General features: G+C 42.1%; 1 protein-coding gene across 3 annotated transcripts; it reads right to left on the bottom strand.

The window, feature by feature from the left end:
• Positions 1-240: 240 nt before the first annotated feature.
• LYSMD2 (LysM domain containing 2) lies at positions 241-13,282 on the bottom strand. 3 transcript variants are annotated; one of them, XR_012661701.1, is made up of 4 exons: positions 12,921-13,260; positions 9,169-9,294; positions 7,612-7,949; positions 241-1,028 (listed from the first exon to the last, which is right to left on the bottom strand). XR_012661701.1 is itself a non-coding variant. In XM_075100376.1 (3 exons), exons 1-3 carry the CDS (start codon positions 13,116-13,118, stop codon positions 977-979), a joined length of 588 nt encoding a protein of 195 aa, XP_074956477.1. In that variant the 5' UTR covers positions 13,119-13,282; the 3' UTR covers positions 241-976. The 3 variants fall into 3 exon arrangements, 2 of the variants coding, with proteins under 2 accessions (XP_074956477.1, XP_074956478.1); XM_075100376.1 differs by lacking the exon at positions 9,169-9,294 and having other exon boundaries at positions 12,921-13,282; XM_075100377.1 differs by lacking the exons at positions 7,612-7,949; positions 9,169-9,294.
• Between the last annotated feature and the right edge of the window lie 4,949 nt (positions 13,283-18,231).

Genomic DNA, 18,231 nt, shown 5'->3' with positions numbered 1-18,231 from the left:
ACTGGCAGACCTGAATGCTCGCATCTCTTCTCAGAACAGTGAAGGCTTACCAGTGTGGCTCTTATTAATCTTGGTACTGTTTTCTTGACTACACACTAGATCGAATAGTTCTTACAGGTCTTGTTTAGGATGGTGAGCTATATCGTAGAAGTAAAGGACATTATTTGCCGTAAAATTAGCATCTAATAGCCATTGTAACTAGACAAACCATTCTTCACAAAAAACAAACTAGAACCAAGCTGGCTTCATTATGAACAGAGACATTGGTATTTTTGTATTTATTAAATTAAAACCACACAAAATATAACCGCACACAAGAATGCACATCTGATTCCAATGTCATATCTCACAAAGAAAAATCTCTTGCTGTAACTCTTCCCTTTTATTAGCAGAAATCCAATTTGCAAACAGTTGTTTAACCATAAAGGCTTTAACTAATAAAACAAGTTGAATTCCCTTTCTAGGACTGCATCATAACCACACACAGACACACAGAGTTCAGAGGCAAGTTCTGCAGTGCTGAAATAGACAAAATTTTCACAGAGAACTTGCCTGTGTTTACAGATTAAGTAAACTTCTATTATTTTCATATTTTGTCATTGACAAGCAAACTTATTTAATATTTTTAAATACTTAAAACAAATTTCACAAGTATTTACAAAATCTTTGCTAAAGATCAACATCCTGCATAAAGGTGACCTCAAGGATATATTGTTGCTACCATGCTACTGTTTGCACAGAAAGGGTATAAAGGCCATTGCTAGTTTTGGAAGGCTTAAACCCTTGTTGATATAGCATAAAGACATTAACCTACGGAAGGCAGAAGAGGTCATAATTTCAGTGCAATTACCCATTCATGACTTGTTTTAAGTACATCAAGACGATGAGTCCAAAAGACTTGGTTTTTGAATTATTGACCATTTAGTTCTTTAAGAACTGATTTCATGGAAAGTTTTCAGGCCATCACATCTGTCTTCTAGTGGTGATACGAAGAAGTTGCATAGGGACCTTCCTCATCCTCCTCCTCTCTAAAAAGAAAATGATCATAATCATCAGATCAGGAACATACCACATCTGCATTTGCATTACAGTTTTGCTGTTGAGATAACCAGTTTTCCTAATGGATCAAAATAGGTAAGACTGGCATTGCCCAACAGCAGTGCTACCTGCAGTACACTACTGTTCATTATACATCGCTCGAGTTCTCATCATGTTGTTGCAAGAACAGAATGCTAAGAACAAGTAAAGCTGCTTAAGTTCAACATAATCAGAACATATTTAGTGTTTAACAAACTACTCTTAACATTGCAGCGCCAAATCAATAAGAAATACTGTAAAGGATAAACAAGTGGCCGGCATGCTGGAGTTCTAATACCGTTGCTTTCAGTTTTTGTTTTTTTTTTTAAAAGAAAAGTAAGCTTAGTTCTAGGTTTGTTTCAGCCTTTTGAACGGCAGGGGGTGCAGATGGACCAAGTGAGGCAAGAACAGGAGCAGTCTACCATAGTGGTAGCTGGGTCTGTGTCTTGATACTGCAAGGACATTCCTTGAGTGGGATCCTTAATGTATATATACTACCTGTGCATCAATCAATATTGAGACTGATCACTTGGATTTTCTTACGAGGAAATAGTTGCCCACAAGTGCTATTGTTAATGCAATGACTGGATAAACCAAAGTAGTGTTGCTATCAAAAAAATCCTCAGGAAAAATCTTTCTGCCTACTGTTTACTTGACAATGTTGCCTTTAAAAAAGACAAAAGTGGTTATGCAAACCTATTGCAGTGCAGCATCCAGTACTAATTCAAGCATGCAAGTTCTCCAAAGATCATTGTTTTCTACTGCTGTAGCTTCAAAATTATGTTCCTAAGAGCCTATTCTTAAAGCTGCTGCCAATTTTAGTGTTCTGGTGAGAACAGAAAGACTTAACATTTGCCACACTGTGAGCTTAAAAGAATTTCAGTTATTTTTAATACTGTCTGCCTCCATACAAAGGTACAGTTATTCAAATAGTCTAATAATGGTTTACAGTAAAAACTATATATTTCAGTAGTATTCCAAACACCAACCATGCAGACTCTTCCCTACTAACTTCTAAACATGATTATGTACAAGGTAAATTTCATATAGCCCCCCTAGAATAGAATCAGAGGAAAGAACCCTACAAACTAATCAACCAGCTGAGTAACTTTAGCCGCGCCTCACACAACTTCCCTTCTAAACCCTTCACCACCTTCATGGCCCTCCTCCAAGCACTAAAGCACTTTTGATATATAAAGTGTCTCAAGACAATACATTTAAAAACTTTTTTTCAGAATTGGAACCTGTCAACATACCAAGCTTGTAAGACTGGACTGCAGGACTGTAAAATTCAACCATAACTACTTGGCTGAAGCTGAGTATTTCAAAAGGTATAATCTGAAGCTCTGACACATGCCCTTCTGGGGCAATGGGTTTCTAGCCACATATGCTCAGAACACAGTTGCAAAAAGTGATCTCCTGATAGTTCATAAGGATGAAGGAGAACTTCTGTATCTTCAGAGCTTAGACTGTCCAGTAGTGGAGAAGCTTACTTTCTATGCTATACACTGAAAATCACTTTGTACTTCTTAGTTTTCTTATGTTTCCCCTTTTAGGATAATGACATGTGGCAGAGGTACACCAAAAAGACCTTTGTTGTAATCAGAGGCTGTCAGAATCAGCCTTTCAGTCTTGTTTTGTCTTGAAAGCCTTAATATAGGAATAACATCCATCATGACATGGCGACAGCCAAACACTGGACCAAAATTAGCTGCAGTTGATTGCGGTGGATAGTAGGGATGAATATGGAGAACTGAAGAGTTGAAATAGTGATGTTATATCAACAGGTCTTCAGTGATCAAAAGTAACAAAACAGCTAGTCTAAGCTGTTCGTCTCCCCTTCCCTTGTGAATATGCACTTGGACCATGGGCTCTTACCTAGCAATTGTCAGCAGAGGGCAGAAGACTGGCACTTGAGTTGCAGCCAGCTTTGAGGGGTTTCTGTACAGGGCAGGGACTAAGAACCAGGTAGTAGGTCACCACGCTTGACCCTAAGCAAAGCAGTGACTGACTGTAACGTGCAAGACAAATTTCTGACCCAGGCTTGGGCATGCTGTAGCTGGCAGTAAGAGTTGGCAAGAACAGCTTGTAACCTGTCCCAGGCTGCAGTCCCAGGCTATGTGATGAAGTCTACAAGAAGTTACTCCAAACCAAGGTAGTGGCCAGGAAATATTACTAACGCAGATCTTCAGAACTGTACATAGCAAGTACAACTCTGTTCTGATGGCTTACAAACAAGACAAGCTTCACATGAAATAAAATTACACGGTAGTAGCTCTGACCCGTGGCCCGCAAGCAACAACGTACATGCTTAATGACCAAACAAATTCCTTCATTTTTAAGATGCTTAAAATAGCAAAGTAGTAAGTTGCTGCAACATTTTCCTTCAGGCAAAGGGAAAGGAACAGCACAGCATTACTAAGCTTTGTAGTGCTGTCTCTTCCTGTTTGCTGTTGCCACTTTGCCCATCAGATTACAGGAACTGAAAGACAACTACTGCAAGCTCTTGTATGCATTCAGCCACAACAACAACAAAAAAATGCTATTAACCGCTTCTGTAAGACCAAGTGCATCTGAGTGTGAACAAGTAAACTCAAATCCAGTGTTTGGATGCTTCTAGAATCCACAATTAAACAAGGCAGCAATATGAGTTTGTGAGTTAATAGCTTTTGGAATTCTGAAGATGGGATTCTCCACAGGCAGCCTCCTTTATTGATGTACCTGTTTTCTTAGCTGATAGCCAATGATAGTGAAAAATTACGGGGCAAATTAACTCAATTAGTTATCAGTTTCAAATGCCTCAGCACCCTACTCTTTCCTAGGTTCAGGTCAAGGCAACTGAGCAGGTGACAATATATGGCTTAGTGGTGGACTTGGCAGTGTTAGGCTTACAGCTGGTCTTGATCTTAAAGGTCATTTTCCAACCTAAATGATTCTATGATTCCATGGTTCTGTCCAGTGCTGCACACCAGTTGTGCAAACCGTATTGGTTTGTGTAAGTAATAATGATTAGAGTGGCTCTATTCAATTACAGGGTTTTGAAAATAAGTCACTAAAAGGCAAATGCAGAAAGATGTGACCTGTCCCAGAAGCACAGTGTATGGCCCTAGTGTTCTAGCCTACCACAGTACCCCACTAAAATATTAAGGGCTCTATAAAGACCTGCATTAAACCTCTGGTGTTCAACTATCTGATACAAAAAGCATCACTAAACTTAATTTCAGTTTTGGCATCCGAAAACATGCATAACGGTCTCCTGGGAAAGATGAAGCACTACCGGATTTTCTCAAACTATTACAAGCAGCTTTTCTTCCACGTGTAGATAAAACTAATAATGGGTATTCTTCCCTAATATGCAAATATATGAGTAAGCAACATGCTACAACCAACTACATTAATACTCTTGCATTTCTTTTGGTATATTACAAAAGCATTGCTCAAAACAAAAACAGGTCTTACTGCCTCTTGGGTAAATACGCCTGACTGGGGGATTCATTAACCAATGACTCTTTGCTCAGTGAAACTCTCTCTAGTAAAAGTAGTATTACATGCCAATCTAGCCATATGCTTACATAAACTCTAATAGCAAAAGGCAGCTGGTACAAACTGAGTGGATCACATTCTATAACCTTTAATGCTCATCTAATTGCATGGCTATTAAAGTTTAATATCTGGTCTAAGTGCACCTACGTGCTCCTCAATTTTTCTACCTAACAGCAAGAGGCTTTAGCTGGGAAGAAGCTGACTTTAGAGGTTAATATACTTTATTCCTTTGAGAGCACTTAAAAGAGTGACTTAAAGTTATGATTAAACAATGTAATTCACCTTAAGCTGTCTTTGTAGCACAAGGCAGTTTCTGTCTATGCAACTGCCTGTACAGTTTGATCAGAATCAGTGTGTGTATGTGCATGCATTCTTGGCAACCATAAGGGAGACCAAAGTAAAGAGCAATTTAAGAGATGTCGTGATTCTCTTCATCTGTCAAATCAGGCTCACAGGTATGGTGAGAAGTTATGACTCTTTGAGTTCTGGAACTGATAGTGTGCTTCTGCTTACAGTTTTCTTAGTTCCCATGTCCCTTTTGGTGGTAGTAGATGTAACTCTAGGTACTCCTTTTTTACCCTCAAACAGGCATCTAAGTAAACTGCAGTGTTGGTGCATGTCACATTGTAAACAGGCCTTCACAAAGCAATCTGAATACAGAAGGCCAAAGTAGCCGGAAACAGCCCTCTTAATTTCATAAATGGCTTTCACTAAAATTTGTGTATTCATGCCGCTTGTTTACTATCATGATGGCTGTCCAACTTTCAAGGCCTCCTGCTCCAAGCAAGGGACAAGAAAAGTCTAGGCAGGAGGGTTTCCTGGGAGCTGCTGGAGCAGAGTAAGGAGTGTTGTGACCTTTCAGTGTGGGCCCAGAAATACCATTGATGGAACACAGCTGAGAAGTATCCCCAGGGCTTTTGGTAATGGTCTCCCTCTACTCCTGCTCTCTGCAAGGAGTAAACATTCACTTTGGTCCTCTAGCACTTCCTGTCACACTGTAAAGGACTGAACACAGTTGGAAAGGATAAGGCAAGGATGTCTTTTGTGAGCCATGACTGAAAGCCAGAGATGGTGGGGTAGAAGATGACATTATGAAGACTTTATCAGACGTACAGGAAGCTTTTCTCTTCAGAAGCTTTGGATAATACCCTGCTCAGCAGGTGGCCTGCAGATTTGTACTTTGTGATTCCTGTAGCATCAAGACCAATGAAAACCTGTGGTCTATGCATAATTAACAAAATTACCTGCTAAATCTGAACAGAAGGTGGGCAAGTAACTCATCCTCCTGCATCCATTATTCCTTGGGAGGAAATTTGGTACCAGGCTCTCATTGCCTAAGTGTTAACTTTAGCAGTACAGGAAATGGATATTAGTAGTATCAGTGGACTATTTGTGCAGTGTCACTCTCACTGTATTGCCTCTGCACACGGTGCAGCAAGGTCTAAGTGAATTTCCTTCTGTAAACTAGCATGTTATTTCGTTGAAGGGATGTTAAAATAATTGCCTTCCTCTCGCAGGGACTGTGGTTTCATGTCACCCAGTTTAACTGCTGGGTCAACACCTACTCTAATCATATGTCTAATGATCTCAGAGTCAGCAACAGCACACTTTGATAGATGCTCTACGTGGTTTCAGATACAACAATGTAAGTGAATGAGTTTGAATAGAGAAGGACCTGAGTTCCAGCAGTATTTTCCCCCTTTCATATAATCAAGTTAGGAGAAAATAATTGACAAGTGTGTTAAGATGATGCGAAAGCATTCCAGCCTTCCGTGAGACTGTAGCTCTAAACCAGTGTCCTTCTGGCAATGGAGAGCTGTAGGTGGAATGCAACAGGTAATGAATTACCTTAAGCTGTCTTATGAGCTGTTTCTCCAAATGAGTCTTACCCAATTGCTAAATGCAATATACTGGCCCCCCTTAAATTTTTGTCTATTGAACAAAGTTTTTAAGTTGTGAAATAATCCCTTAACTTATTAAAGAAATGATGGGACTCTCTGCCCAATAGATTTGGTCCTGAAAGGTTACTTCTCTTCTTAACATGAAAAGTATGTTGCTTGCACCCCAAATCAGACTATATGAAGTGAACCGGGGTGACGGAAGAAGTTTTTGCATTAAACAGACTTACAAAGCAAAGTACGTATCTGCAGGCATAACCTCTCTTTAGTAAGAGAAGTGATCCCCTGCAGCTACACCTTTTATCTTCATGAGAAAGGCTGCCTTGGCATCACACACTCAAGCAATTTCTGCAGAGAATAAACAGACCAGACAACCAGCCCAAGAGACTGCTTGGGAACAAGCTGAGGAAGCTTGTTCCAAGGACATGGGAAAACAAACACTACTGAAGTCCATTCTTGCTCTTAGTCTTTCTGTACTCTCCATGGGTTGCCTGCATACATGAGGGGATAATCACTGCTGCAGAGAGGTCAAAAGGTACTGCTTTTTCTATGAGTAAAGTGTGCGGGACCTCCTGGCTGTAGAAGAAATACTGAAGAAATGACAGAAGTCTACAACAGGAAGGACTGCATAGGGAAAGGAGGTAGGATAGCTTAACTGCATCTGCAACATGGAGAATATTTACACAACTATGAGGCAATTTGGGACAGAAGAAAAATGCAATCATGCCTTGCTGTATGCAACCACCGTCCACATAGGCCTTGGCTTAGCACTTCACTGAAAACTATGGGTCTGCTTAAATAGTTGCCCACTTACATAGCAAGACATCTTGGAGAATACTGGCTTTCTAGCTTTTACAGACTATTATTGCTATTCTATAAACAATGTATTGTGAGACAGCCTTTACAACTGCCATATCAAGGCATCTGCTAATGGTGTGCTCTGAATGTAACTGGTGCATGATAACAGCATAGACCTGCTGTTGACAAATTAAAACTACAGATGCTGCCTGAGATACTGCACAAAGAAGGTTCGACTTAGACTAAAAAGCTTCAGGATGAGATTAAGAGGCTTAATACTAAAAGTGGCATTTACCTGACATTGTCATCTTTTAGTTTTCTGGCTGCTTGTTTGGATAACTTAATCTGAAAGTCCAATCTCTGTAGGAAATCTTTGGCAGATAGTTCTTCTGGTGCAGTGGGCTGATTGTCAGGCTCTTGAGGACTGGGAGAAGAACTACTTTCTTCCTGAACTGTCACTAGTCCTTCATCACAAGAAGGAGAGTTGTCAACAGTTTCGTTCTCGGGAGACTCCAGTGAATTAAGTCCATTGAACAGTAATGGTTTCTCTGATATAACAGGAATATTCAGGGTTTTCCTCAGAAATATACAGTCATTAGTGAACAGTTTATTTACCCTCTTTATTTGTTCCATCTGAAAAAGATAGGAAAAATGTAAGTTATTAGGTTTTGGCAAAGTGTAAAGTACTAACTTTCTGAAGTAGTGCAGTAACCTTTAGTTAAAATAAATCTATACTTTCTTTGCAGCAGCAATGACGTCAGGGAAGGATTTTTTTCATTCAAAGTGATTTCAGAGTGTATGCTCTGCCTTAGTCTTCTTAACTCGACACCCTAGCTCCTTCCTTTTACGTAGACTTGACCCCAAAATATTGGTCTTTCTGAAGTGTTGCACTACCTAAAGATGCTTTTCTTGAACAGTCTTCCAATCTCTACACAGGCTCACAGGAACAACTTGCCAGAGTATAAAAATTCTATTGCAAAAAGTGCTGCTGATTTGGATTTATGTTAGAGTAAGGCTCAGAACTGCTAGCAGCTGCTATAGGTGAACTATCTGGTAAAAAGCACGCATATACAAACAAGGGGCAATAAAGTTACCTTGAGTGTTCTAGGACATGCTAGTTATAAACAGTGAGCACCACAAGTCTCGGAAGAGCAGTGTATGACTCATCCATAGTATTTTTCCCCCCCCCAGCTGATGTACAAAATTCAGACTTCAGATGAAGTCCTGATTTTCAGTGAGAAGTCAGGCAGTGACATGAATTAAACACTTTGTAATGCAGCTGCATAGACTAGTGGCCGAATTTATCCAGTAAACTGAATCTACAGCATGATCAACAGCAGCCTCATGTATGTAATAATGCATGGTAACAGCTACCACATAACTGTTGAGTCTAAGTTGCATTAAAAGTATTTACCGTCAGTAAGAAGTACTTTGGGTAACAGTTAAACTAGCCTCATATTTCTCAATTGTAAGCTTTTAAAAAAGCACAGAAACGAGTATCCATGTATGTGACTTTAAGCTTTAGTTACAACCTGAACACATTATTCCATTATGAAAAGTCCTAAGTGAAAGAAAGAAAAATTACTTTTCTGGTCCCAGGGTGACTGCAATAAGCAGAAATCCCTAATTGCTACAGTACTGCAATGATAAATGTACTCTAAACAAAACCTGCTTGAAAACAGGTATAAAGAGAACTGAAAATGCCTCTTGCCTGCATTACAAGTTATTTATTTTTATTAAATTAAATGGAGCTAAACTGATAAGAATAAAGACTAAGCCTTGTAATAATAGGAGTCTTGCTGCTAGTATAATAGCTCAGAAAAAGCTGAGTACTCTAAGCACGGCCACTCACAACTGCAAAGTCTGAAGTATCTTCAGTTCAGCACTCAGATGATGAAAAAAATTGCTCTACCATCTTATGCTTGTCAGTCTTAAACTCTTTAAACTTTGCTCTGATGCTACCTGGAGTCCTTCCCAACTGCAAAAGAAAAGACCATTGTTAACAGATAATAATGGGTGAACATGCCTGTGCATTTCTTACCCTGAACATACTAGCAGGTGAAGCTGTCTAAAACCAAGGGAGAACAGTAGAGATGGTAAGTTTGTCTTATCTGTGCAGATGTGAGACTGTGTGGCCACCTGCAGAACTGGAATGAACTCCTGCACGCAATGTAGACCTGTACTGTGTGGTAAGAATATCTGCTGCGGTGCCATTATAGATCTGGTGTCATGTATGGATGCATTCCTTGGGTCCTGGAAGCCTGATGAAATCTTTCTCCATAAAAATAAACAGGACATTCTCTCTAGAAAGCCTAGGTGGTCTGGGAGAATGACAGTAGTAAAAATGGTGCAGTTAAGCTCAGCAGTAAGCTATTTCAAGCCATTAAGTATACCAAAATGGTATTCTCTGCTTCTAAGTAGAATTCTGTACTACTAAGACAACCCCAACCTATTGTTGCAGATGGCTAAGATGATGGAATGATTAGATTTAATAATCACTTTCAAAAGCTGAATAACTAATATCTGGTGTGATAGTAAGATACCACTTCAAGTAAAAGAAGCTCATTATTCTTCCAGTTCCTGAAGCCTGGAAACTATTTTTAGTTAACCTTACACACTACACGGTGTATGTCTAAGTTCTCTCCCAAGCTGAGTACCATCTGTAGGGCATAAAGGAAGCTTCATCTGACTTACTAATGAGACCTATAATGGCCATCAGATGCTAGTTTAAATGTCAATTGTCAAATTGTCTAAAAGTTGTCTGTCTAGATGGGTATCAAAAATTGTTTAAAATCCTAGCTGGAGCTTTTCTCAAAATACAACACAAAAGCTGAAATCTGAGATCTCTACTACAGGGGAGTCGGACGGTGATGATTAAATAGCTGATAAATAATGCACTGTACTGCTGTTCTCTATCCTCTGGTTACTTATTCCTCAAATACCTTTTAAATAGCATCTTGTGGCATTTGGAAGACTGTGCACCACTGCATTGAGTAGGAATTAAATGGGAAATACTTCGTTCTAAAAAGAACATCCCTCAGCCTTCAGCAGGTTACTCAATATGTGTAATATATACTGCTCCTGCTACAACTCAGTATGACTCCCTACATTCATAGGGGTATGGAGAGCAGGATTTAACAATAGTTTTCTTAGTGCTAGGAAAACAGTACTAATTTCTGTTAGCTACAACCCTATAATAGTGAAAGTATGTGCTAGAGCCTTTGTTCTTTCTATTTTAAATGAAGCTGCACTAATGCATAAAGTGGTGCTGAACTAATCCATCAAAACTGCTTCTACTGACAAACAAATAGTCCTCTTTCTTCCCCCCTCAAAAGGGATACCCTTGTATGATGGAAAACAGCACTCCAGCTGAACCATAAATACGACGCTAAACATTAAATCCCAGTGTTAATTTACCCAACGGTGTTCAAAGGAAGATCTAATGAACACAAGCCATACAAGAGTAGTAGAAGTATGTGATGTTGGGGTGAAGGACAGAGGATGAGGCCAAACAAAGCATGCTGGTATCTCCCTCTCCCCCCACCAACGTTGTCTTAAACTGCCTATGGTATGTCATGCCAAGGCAAGCACTTGACAGTATGTCTTTTGGTGCAGAGTAACTCCCAGCAAGGAAAACCACGGGGGGGGAACTTCTAAAATCAGTAATACTGGAGGCAATGGCAGCCAAAGATAATTCTGATGTTCCTATTACAGCAACTCTCACTATACAGCCAAGTATACAGGAAGCAAATGCAATGACTCTTTAGAGGAAGTCAGTCCTTGTCATTGCTCTTCACTTTGCTAAAAGCAAAACATGTTTGCATACATTCCTACCCTCAGCTGAAACCCATTAAAGTAGAAACACAATGGCTGATTTCAGCTAACTTGGCATTGCTCTTAGGGACATTTCATGCAGTTTAACCTTTCTTAATTCAAGTCTATAATGATGCAGCTCTAGTTTCTTATACAGAATACTAGCAACGTTAAATAACAAATGAGATGTTTTTAAAAAATCCACCATTTATATTTTAAATGCATCATTAGCACAACAAGAGCTTATTAAACTCTTACTGTGCACAAAGTTCATAACTTAAACCTATTTTTTCAGACTCTACAGGTTTGATCCACAACTTCATTTCAGCTGAAAGGGAGTTGTAAAATGTTTAGAAATGCCCTTCCTTGTATAAAACTACTATTTTAGGAATCTGTTTATATTTTTCACTTATTGCAGTGAGCAAATACACTGCTGAACAAAGAACAACATAGCTAAATCACTTAGGCCAGAGACTTTATCCACTACGGAAAGTGATGTCAAAAATAAAAATTCAAATCCAGTCAGGAGCTAGGTCACTCTGCTTTACCCCTGTAGTGAGCAAAACTTTGTTTTAATGTGGACCAATGTAAATCCAAAATACCACTAGTCCTGTTGTCAACAAGATTTGGTAAAATGTGGCTTGATCTTTCTTAAGGCAAGAGAAATAGACTTTTAACCCTTTTCACAGAAAAGGCTGAATGCTGTTGAAGCTGCTGGTAGGCTTTAGTAGATCTTTCAGGACCAGAGAAGGAAAGGAAACCTATTCCAGTCAGAACCTATTGAGGACTGCACTGTACCTATTTTCTAGAAAGAGCCCCACTGGAAGGTGCTCTTTGCAGCTGATGTGAAAGTGACATTGACTGTGCACTAATAGCATGCTGTTAGTTAAGCTCATCAGCTGCTTAGCCCCAAGCAATTTTGCATGTGGGGACTACTGAAGCTGCATACAGTTATGTCAGCTCAATGGGCCCCAAATAAGCTGGAAGGTAGGTAGGGCAGGTCAGCTCTGCTCTGTGGGGAAGGGTAGTGTGTTAGGGCCTGCTGGTAGACCCTATTAGACCCAGCATGTCTTAGGCAGGCACAAGCTTTTCTACATTTTCCACACAAGTGACCTTTCTTCTTTACAGGAAGAGAGCAGAAAAGCAGCAACACTTTCAAATCAGTTGTAAATCACCTCTAGGCTAGCAGATAGATGACAAGGGAAGAATTTTTAGCCCTGAAACCATTAGAAGTTCGTTCTTCTTGTCACAGTCTATGTGATAACCTCCAAATGATTCTTTTCAAGATCGATTAAAAACCAATGTAATTAAACTTGAGGTGAGCATAACGGTGAATTCCCGCGGGCAGAGGCCTGCTCTGTGGGAGCCAGCGCACCTCCCCTCCGAGGGGGCACCGGCCAGCCCGGCCGCTCTTGGTTTCCAGCCGTTGGCCATCAGAAGCAGGCGCTGACCCCTCCAGGCAGGCCGCGACGTTCCGATGTCAGCGTCTTAAATACTGAAAGTAAAACTAGCGCCGTATCCCCGGCAAGACCTGACTGCTGCGCCCGCCGCGGGTGGGAAACGCTCTACGGGACAACTTTATCCTGCACTCTCCCGGCTATTTTTCAACTCCGGTGCATCTCCCCCACTGGTCTCCGTTAGTTTCTGGGCCTGGCAGCTACGCGCCGACCTCCGCTACCGGCCTCCGCTACCGGCCTCCACTACCGGCCCTGGGCTGAGCGCTCTCCGGCTCGCCCCGCCGCCTTTCCGGCTCCCCGGGCCGGCAGGCCGCCCCGGCGGCGCTCGCCTTACCGTGACGCCGTACTTGAGGGCGATGCCCTGCAGCGTGTCCCCGGCGCTGAGCCGGTGCTCCACGTAGCGCTCGGCCAGCGGCGCCGCCACGCTCGCCGTGCTGCCGTACGAGCGGGCCTTGGTGCGGGCCAGCCGCTGTGACAGCTCGGCCTCTGACTCCGGCCCGCCCGGCGGCTCCTCCCGCAGCGACTCGGCCATGCTCCCGCCGCGCCTCAGCGACCGCGGCCCCGCGCCGGCCCCGCCGCCCCACCGGGCATGGCGCGCGCACCCGCCTCCCCAGGCGCCGCCGCCGCCGCCGGCGGAAGATCGACCCGGTCCGCCTCAGCTCGCGGCAACCTTGCCGCGCATGCGCAGCCGCCGGCAGCGGGAGAGGCCGCGTGCGCGGGGGCAGCGCGCATGCCCATGCCAGCTGGAGGCCTGACGGTGCGCCTGCGCAGTGGCGGGACTGCGTGGCTGGAGGAGCGATGGTGTTGTAGGGGCACTGGCACCGGCGGGACCGGGCTGGCCGTGACGCGCTTGGCCGATGCTCAGGCTGATACGCAGTTCACAGTTCCGTAGGAAGAGTTACCAAGCGAAGGCGTTCCCTCTTTCCGCGCACCCCGCTTTGTAGAGTGCCCTCGCTGCCCAGCGTGGGCCTCCGCCCTGCGCTGCCCTAGAGCCACCCCCGCCTCGGCGGCGCGCCTGGGCCCGGGGCCCCCACGGCGAGGCGGGAGTGCGGAGCGGCGCGGGCCGCGAACACCGGCGTCCCGTCGGGCCGTGGGGTTTGTTAGTCGCCTGCCGAGAAAAACGGGCACGATTTTTTGTGCTGGGTGCCAAAATCTGTATTACTCTAGGAGAGATTTGCTGATTTCTCGTAGTAGTTACAAAGGAGCATGGTACTGGTGGGTGTTGAGACTTAACCTCAGTGGTCAGCTGGGAGCCTTGGTAATGTATGTTTTCTTGCTGAGACGGAGAAGCGAAGTTAGGGAAAAAACAACCAAAAAAACCACACACGCACACCAAAAAAAAACCCAACCAAACAAAAAAAAACCCCAACCCCTGAGTGCAGTTTAAGGCAGTTTAAGGAACTGCTTGAGCAAGTCCAGCAGAGAGATAGCAAGATGATCAGGGGACTGGAGCACCTCCTTTTCAAGGAAAGGCTGAGAGACCTGTGTTTCTTCAGCCTGGATAAGAGAAGACTCGGGGGGGTCTTACCAATGCTTATAAATATCTAAAGGGTGGGTGTCAGGATGATGGGACTAGACTCTTTTCAGTGGTGTCCAATGACAGGACAAGGGGCAATGGGCACAAGCTGGAACACAGAAAGTCCACTTAAATATGAGAAAAAAATTCTTTACTGTGAAGGTGACAGAGCAGTGGAACAGGCTGCCCAGGGAGGGTGTGGGGTCTCCTTCCCTGGAGACATTCAAACCCTGCCTGGATGCGTTCCTGTGCCCCTGCTCTGGGTGTGCCTGCTCAAGCCAGGGGGTTGGACAAGATGATCTCCAGAGGTCCCTTCTAACCCCTACCGTTCTGTGATTCTGTGAAATATAAAAGTGTAGCCGTGTGCCAGATTTGTTGGAATAACAGTAAGTGGGAAAATTCATTTGAGGAAAACTAGTGACTAATGACAAATAACTTAGGATTTAGAAAAGCCATGTTATTTTTAAATGAATGTTATAGCAGTGTTTTGAGTGAGTACTTATCGGCAAGCCCATGCACAGGCCTTCTTTGAAAGCTGAACCATCATTACTTAACTGAGGTTTTATACAAAAACTGTGTTACATCTATATAGTGCACGTGTGTGCATCCTGTACAGGCACAATATGTACCAAAATAGCGAGAAGTGTCCGGGGAAGCCTGCTCTAGGTGACTGTAATTGAGCAGGGGTATTGGACATGATGCCCTTCAGAGGTCATGTCCAACCTCACCCTCACTGTGATTCTGTGTGGTGGTGTATGTGTAACAAACACCCAGTTTGATATAATTTCTTTTTTTTCTGAGAAGTGCTAGAAAGATAGACTTCTGGCTTAAACTTAAGCGAGAGAGACATTCAAGACATCTTAATTGGTTTATGCAATAACCACAGCATTCCTCAGCCCATATTCACATAATTGTTTGGAAAAACAAAGTGCATCAACTGACATAACATCTAGTTGTGGTTTTTAGATTAATTGTGTTCAGTGGGTAGATCATGGAGTCTCTCCAAGGAACACGGTACAGAACTCAAGGCAGATGTGACAAAGGTTGCTAGTTTGACTACTAGTTTCCAGGCGTAAGTTAGGAAAATATAGAAGCTGCCCTGCAAGATACACGAGTTACTGATAAGGAATGACACATCAGCACACCGTCATCACATGAGAGAAGACAATGTGACAATCCTAGAGTGTCCAAACAGAGGAACTGTAGGCAATGAGTAGATAGATCAGAACAGGACAAGAGATTATATAAATTGATGGCAAGAAAATATTAACTTTAATTTTTCTGTAGTTCTACAGTATATTCAGGAAGTTGGAGGCTTCCCTGGGGATGTCGAGTTGGGGTTATACCAGCTATAGAAAGAGAGCACCAAACTGTGACACCTCTGTCCTTTCAATTCCTTGTGAAGCTCCTGGATCTGCTGGGCTGCATCAGCAATTCACCCGTGACCCACCTAGCACAAGAGCTGAACTGCAGGTCAGCATTTATTAAAAACGTCTACTGCGTGTGCAGTGTGGAGTCATGGCTTAGCTTCAGCCTCTTAAGGCTGATCAATGGAAATTACAAACATCTGGATACCTGCCTAGAACTGGAATTACTCAGACCAGTTATTTCAGCTAAAATGGCTTTTAGTAAAGGGGAGGTGCAGTTCAATAAAATGGAAACGGGGTTTAATGTTACCAAGTCGATGAGCTGAACATTCCATATCAATTAGTTTGAAAATGTGTTTGACAGTTGCACTAGTGGTAGACAGAATTAATCTTTCTAATGTTATCTTAAATTCTATTTATATGTGAAGTGTGTGCAATACACTTTAAATCATCTGTCACAACTCCGAGAACAGCAGCAGCATCCCTTGCATTAGTATAAAGATACCACAGATATTTTAATGTTGAAAGCTTTGTTTTTATAATCAACCTTTTCAAGGATATGTACGAGGTTTTTTTTCTTCTGGAGTTGCTGGGTTGTCTTTTCTTGGCATCAGCAATTTGTGGAGATGTTTGTTTTTTAGCCCAAAATCTATATTATAGCAGGAGAAATGTTTGGATCTGGGATGTTGCCAAGATACTTGACCTGATTAGCTGTCTGCCTTTTCTCTACATAAAGTGAATACCCTCTAAACAAAAAAATTGAGTTAAAAATTTGAGCCAGAGCTTAAATTAGGTAACCCAGTTTTACCTGTGTTTTTATTATGCATTGAAAATGAGTTACAGAAGAAACTAGAAATGTCTTACTAATGAGACTTCATTTTTAAGGAGGAAAATTGTGCTAGCAGTGAGAATGTGGAGTCCATCCTACTGAAATACCTCATAGAGTGGTCTATGATCTTGTGAAAGCTAAAGGAAATACTAGCTTGCCTAGGTTTTCTTGGGTTTAAGTTTAAGATGAGAGGCTCCGAGAGGTTATTCGTTGTCAGACCCCTGTCTGACCTTGATAGAAGTTGGAGCTCACTTGCTTCACAATGTCATACTAACCAGGGTTTGAGGCAGCACTGTAGTGCAAATTGGCATTGTGCCTGCACTGCCTGTCTGTTGGGTTGCCCCATGTCTGACCCTGGACAAGCTGACAAACTCCTCTGACGGGGTGCAGGAAGGAACAGCTTGCACTGGTTACCCACCCTTCAGGGTAGGAGTGTTCACTGTAAGGACATCAAACTTGCCACATTAGAAAGAGTCCCTGCTATAGCTCTGGGATTCTCACTTCCCCATAGCAATATTCTGGCTCCTGATTTCTGAATGAGCAGCTTATTGATTTATGTAGGTATTTCCTGATGAGCAGGGGCTACATGGCAGTTAGTTTTAATTTATTGGTTTACTGCCTGATCACGATATTCTCTGTTCAGCAAGGGAGTCTCTTGGCACTACTGACTCCACTTCCTTCCACCCTATTCTCTTCTTTCCTGTTTCCTCATTACTGCTGCTGTGATTTCTTTCCCCACAGTAGCTTTCAGTTCCAAGGAACTGTACTTGCCCAAACCCTTTTCTTGCATTAAAATCAGTAATTTTTTAGGTAACGCTAGCATTGAAGTCACGCAACTGAGGATCAGACTTGACACTCTGATCAGACTTATCAGAGGACTTCACTCCTCTGAGTCATTGTTTCAAGGCTGGCTGCAGATGTCATTATGTCTATTACTCATTTCATGTTTGGGAGGTTATTGCTGCAACTATAGTAGCTAGAAACATACTTTTTAAAATGAAAGCTTTCATTTCAGAGACCTCAACTAAGCATTCTGGAGTGCTTTGCCTGACCTAGGGGTTTTTAGAGCTGAGTCTGAAGAAGAGGAAGTCCCTTTCTGCATCTTTTTTTTTCAGGGACATATATAGACCTAGATAATACTAGCTTTGCATTCTTATATAAAATCCTTGTATAGGAATTGGATAAGGACAGAAAAGATGTATCGGGGCTCATGTTACAATATTTACTCATGCAGTGGTAGTTAGAGGTGATTCTAATGAATCATTCAGTTTAGGAACTCTCATTGCCTCTTCTGTCTTTCTGAATTTGTCTTGAGAATAACAGTTATCTTTTCAGCAGATCTTCACGATGAATTTTCTAAACCACCAACGTTTTCATTATTTAAGTATTTGGGTATTTAAGTCTATGCAGTCCATTGACTTCCAGTTAGTATTGGATACTTACCAGCCATTTTATAATTGAAAATCATCCACATCTAGATCAATAAGTGCACAGTGGTCTTGATTTATTTTAAATATTATATAGGTCAACAGACTAAAGTCAGCAATCTTCTAAAATAGAGATCAGTATCAACTGAGTCTAGTTAAGGCACCCCATATGATTTAATGGCAAGGTAGAGAAGAGAATGTGTTCTAGCTACGTAATAATTCTGTTAATGATCAGATATTCATCAGCTACTTTGTCAGTAAAGAAACCCAAATTTGCTTAGTAAAGGGTTAAATGAAACAGCAAGTATTTCCTAACTTTGATGTTTATGATGCAAGCCAAGGACATTACCATTTAGAATAGTTCTACTGATGTAGGACAGGGATGTTTTAATTTCAGGAACAATAAAAAAACCTGTCCTTGTGGGCTATATGTGTGGGCAGATGCCCAGGAACTAAGGCAGAACAGACAGGAGGAAGGCTGCCCCGGTAATGAGTGGTGTATCAAG

The sequence above is a fragment of the Phalacrocorax aristotelis genome, chromosome 7 (genome assembly GCF_949628215.1).
Source record: "Phalacrocorax aristotelis chromosome 7, bGulAri2.1, whole genome shotgun sequence".
In the NCBI taxonomy this organism is placed as follows: domain Eukaryota; kingdom Metazoa; phylum Chordata; class Aves; order Suliformes; family Phalacrocoracidae; genus Phalacrocorax; species Phalacrocorax aristotelis.
Note: the sequence above shows the minus strand (reverse complement) of the source record. Positions and strands in the feature narration are given on the sequence as shown.